The sequence below is a fragment of the Solanum pennellii genome, chromosome 9 (genome assembly GCF_001406875.1).
Source record: "Solanum pennellii chromosome 9, SPENNV200".
NCBI classification, from domain to species: domain Eukaryota; kingdom Viridiplantae; phylum Streptophyta; class Magnoliopsida; order Solanales; family Solanaceae; genus Solanum; species Solanum pennellii.
Genome location: NC_028645.1, coordinates 70735712 through 70740355, shown reverse-complemented (window position 1 = coordinate 70740355; position 4644 = coordinate 70735712). Strand labels below are relative to the sequence as shown.

General features: G+C 29.2%; 1 protein-coding gene across 1 annotated transcript; it reads left to right on the top strand.

Moving 5' to 3' along the window:
- The first annotated feature begins 2967 nt into the window (after nt 1-2967).
- On the top strand, nt 2968-4337 carry LOC107030696 (uncharacterized protein At4g13230-like). Its single transcript, XM_015231961.2, has 3 exons — nt 2968-3160; nt 3502-3648; nt 3836-4337. The coding sequence occupies exons 1-3, from the start codon at nt 3041-3043 to the stop codon at nt 4037-4039; spliced, it is 471 nt and encodes a 156-aa protein (XP_015087447.1). The 5' UTR covers nt 2968-3040; the 3' UTR covers nt 4040-4337.
- The last annotated feature ends 307 nt before the right edge of the window (nt 4338-4644 follow it).

Sequence of the window (4644 nt, the reverse complement as noted above, 5' to 3'; positions counted from 1 at the left end):
CATATCCATACCATCATATTTGTAAAGAATATTTTATTTATAAATATTTGTTTTTTTTAAGAATGCAATGTATATTTTTTTTTAATATAACAAATCAAACACTGCGTAAAACATAATTTCAAACATCACACCATTTTAATATATTTTTTGCACACTCTATCGACTAGCTTGTGCATTCAGTGCTCTTTATAGAGAGTGGGAGTAACAATTTGTTTCCTCATTATTTGATATGTGAAACTAACTCCATGAAAACGATTTAAAAGGCATTTAAACATTTGAATTAATGATTGGGCAGAGGGAAACCAGTTGTTCATCAAATAACAATTTCTTCTTCTGAAGAGAACAAAGTAATAAAAATGACAGCTTTGCATTCTGAGGAAGACCCCTTCAAAGGCTAGTAGTAAATGCTTTTGTCAGTAAGTTGCTGGCTATTAGTTAAGATAATACTATTGCATCCACTTTATTTTTTCCCTTCTTGTGCACATGAATTCTATGCTAATTATAACACTCTTTCCTATTTATCATTATTATGCCCCAACTACACACACCAGATCAATTCAAAATCGAAACTCTTTTTTCATAAATCTAATGAGCTAACATATTCATATATATGTACAGAGCCAGAATTTTAGCGAAACATATGTAATGTAAATATTGAACACCAAGTAAAATACTAAAATAATTAAGAATTTAATATATGTACGGTTGATGGTAACATTTCAATTTTTGGATATATATAGGACACAAACTACCTCATTGATATTATGAATTAGTTGATTTTTCGCGTAAAATTATGCATAGAATCGTCAATTTAAGCTAATGTATCAATTTTTGGATATTTTTCATTTTTTTAAAAAGGGAGTTTGATGTACCAACACAACTTTAACAAGTTGTATACCTACTTTGTACAGGAAATATGAACTTATTTCAATGATATGCTAAGCAGCTCAACGGGCAGGAGGTCAATATCCTTGCTTGGCAGTTTCGAAGGTAACTTAATAATTTAATTAATATGGAACAACATTGTAGGTCAGAAGAAATTTTATTGTTGGACTGTAGTATACTGTTGTTGAGTATTATGACTAAATTACCCATCATTTCTCAAATAGCTTTTGCCGTCACCTCCTTCTTTTACTTTCCCCCCTTTCACTAATAAAATTATTATAAATTATAATAATTACTCTTAAAATTATATCAATACTATAAATCTCAAAGTTCTGTCAGTGCAACATAAATTGAAAAAGATGAAGCAACATACATTACTCAAAAATTACATAAAAATATTATAAATCACAAACAACTTAAAATATTTAAAAGACATACAAATATTTGATTGGCCCTCAAAAATTTATCAGTGTCATATAAATTGAGACAAAATAAACAACTATATTATTTGAAAATGACTTAAAAAGTATTATAAATCATAATAATTAACAAATTTAAAATTTAAAAGACATATAAAACTAAGTTGACTCTTGAATGAGTATCATATAAATTGAGACATAGGGAGTAGCATATATTATTTAAAAGTTACATAAGAAGTGTTACTCTCTCTGTTTTAATTTATGTATAATTTTCATTTTTCTAAAATCAAACAATTTAAGTTTAATCGGCAATTTACACATGAAATCTTCATAATTTTTGAACGAAATTTATACATTTGCAAACTACGTAAAAATTACTGTAAGTCATAAAAATTGATATTCAAAATGTTTAAAAGATCTATGAAAACTTACGGTAAAAAATAGACTTTTTTGAATTTCGAAATTCAAAAAATGTCACTTAAAATGAAATGCATGAAATATAAATTACAATAATTAACAACTTAAAATATCTAAATATTATATTAAAAATTTGAGAACTCTTAAGATTCTATTTATATACATCACATAATTAAATGAATAAATAATATATATTGAGTCTGTGTTAGCTCTTTCTATATATAAAAGACACAAATCACCTCATTGATGTTTTTAAGGTAAGTTGGGTTGTCCAACAAAATGATGCATAAAATCGTCAATATGAACCAGCTAGATCTATTGGGTTGGGCCGGCTCAATTCATGAATTGATAAGATTAGATTAATATTTTGGTCCTCATTTAATAACTCGATTTGTCGTTACTAATAGGCATCTTGTACGGTATCTCAAAATTCTGGGATACTGTGCAAATATTAAAATTTGAGTACTGTACCTCTACTTTCAACCCAAAATTCGACTCCGATACTTAACTTGAAATTTCATCCTAATATCTGATTCAGGGTCCGATTCTGATCTAAACTAAAATTTGACCTCTAATCGTAGCCCGATCCTGACCTCTACGATTCAATCTAGAACTCAAGAGTTGAATCTCGAATAGAGGTTGCGAATCGGGTTCAAGAGTCATATTCAATATTTGTATAGAAAATCGATATTTGAGACTAGAGTTATGATGAAAAGTTGAGGTGTTCCGTTCAAAATGTGTTTTTGAAAAATGTTTTCCTTACTTTTCTAAGATATGTCTTTTTTCTTAAATTTGAGAAAAATGAGTTAATTTTGAAAACACTTAAGACAATCAAACATGATAAAATTGAAAAATATTTTCGTTATACCAAATACACCAGTATTAATTATTAGAACTCTTAGTATTTATTAATTAATTCATACTTCTCTTAGAGAATAGACTAATAAGTGCTAATATGCCCTGATATTAGTTCAATGTCGACAATTACAATTGTAAATGAGTGATATAATGCCCAACTCCCCAAAATGTAAAATCAGTTTGAAAGGTACATTATTTATGTATCTTCTTCTAGACAAATTAAAATTAAAAGGATTAATTTAATCAGTGGTAATGAAGAAGAGAGCGATCCGTTCATTTCTCTTGTAAGTTTTTAGTGAGTGGTAACTTCAAATTCGGAAAACAGGTAAGAAATTGTGGACTTTCACATCACTCTCTTCCCATTTATATAGTACATACAAACCCTTCCAATTAGTAGAACAAATTCAAAAGAAAAATCAAATCAATTTCAAGAAAAAAAATATACAATAAATTAGAGAGAAATGGCAAGCATGATGAATCTAGCACCTACTCTTACAAAGCTCCAAAATGCAAGAGCTATCATAGGACATAACCCTTTAAGAACTAGGGTTTTTCTTGGTGTAACACCCAAACCTTTTCAGGTGACGATACTTTCATTTTTGTCTGTTTAAAAAAGAATGACCTATTTTCTTTTTTGGCACACTTTAGTTTCAACTTTTCATGTGACATATTTAAGTCACAAGGTTAAATGACATTTTAGTGTATTTGATATCATTTTAATTTAAAACCAGACAACTACGTGTCAACTCAAACTATATCATTTTTTTGAAACGGAGGGAGTACTTGTTTTATGAGTGGTTACATTTCAAATGATCTAATAGAATAAACAACATTTATTGGCAATGTATGTTAAAACTCTATTTGAAGATTATAGTTTTAGAAATATTATGTATAATTAGATAAATGTGTGGTTAATTAACAGGTAGGTAAACGACACCTAGGGATGGCATTTAAAGATGAGGCACGTAACGCAGCTGAAAAAGGAGTCGATGCAGCGAAACAAGGCGCTGAGACGGCCAAAAAAGCCGCCCAAGAAGTCACAAATGAGACTGCCTCTGTTGCTGATGAGGTAATCATTTACACTCTAACATTTCTACGAGCATGTAGTAGAAACCAAAGAACGTACAATCTTGGGCATTTCTTACATTAGTCTCGTGGCATATGATGAGAATTACGTGCACCAATATGAATAAAATTACATATGATACACATACGTACATAGGAACATCAATCTGATATAAAAGTTTATGTGACAGGCGGTGAGGAAAACGAAGGTGATGGGAGAAAAAGTTGCAGATGCAGCACAAGATATGGCTGGAAAAGCAAAAGAAACAGCACAAGAAGCATGGGGATCAGTTAAAGACACAACCCAAAAAGTGAAAGACAGTGTGCTAGGCAAGGCTGAAGAATCCAAAGATGCTATTAAAAATAATGTGAACCGCACCATGAACAAGAATTGAAAAACTATTAATTCTTGATATAGAGACATTATCTCTCAATATTCCTGCACTCTTTCTTTATTTGAATGTTTAAAGGTTTAATTTTCTTTTGTTGAAACCGCAGACACAAGTTTGCTGAGTTTACCATATTTCTGTAGTTAGATATATTACATGTATACATATTATCTTTTATAATTCAAGGTGTAACACACTGACACATCTAAAAGGTTGTGTCTATATAATATAAATATAATTATGGTTTTGTCAAAAAGAGTATGGTTGAAATTGAAGATATGAAAATGAGTTGAATTAGAAATTGGATTATGACTCGCTCAAGTTTATTTTGGGCTCAAATATGCTTAAAAATTGGGCTGGGTCATTTGACCTTCTCAATCTCAATAATATTAACATGTTATTTATTTTTTATATCCACAATTTGAATTTTAATTTAAGATCTTTTTTTAAAAAAAGTTACAAATGAATAAATAAATCTTAAAAGATACACAATAGATAACAATTCATACTTTTAATATAGAAATATATTGTAAGATCACGTACTTTTTCTCTATTGATCTTGCATAATATATGTGGCGTAGTGTGGCATGGGTATACGAGGTGAAGATGAC

Bases quoted from the DNA above. Each gene is read 5' to 3' on its own strand.
- LOC107030696 (XM_015231961.2), top strand. From the start codon at position 3,041: ATGGCAAGCATGATGAATCTAGCACCTACTCTTACAAAGCTCCAAAAT. The intron at 3,161-3,501 runs GTGACGATACTT...GTTAATTAACAG, and splicing joins TAACACCCAAACCTTTTCAG to GTAGGTAAACGACACCTAGG. The intron at 3,649-3,835 runs GTAATCATTTAC...TTTATGTGACAG, and splicing joins CTGCCTCTGTTGCTGATGAG to GCGGTGAGGAAAACGAAGGT.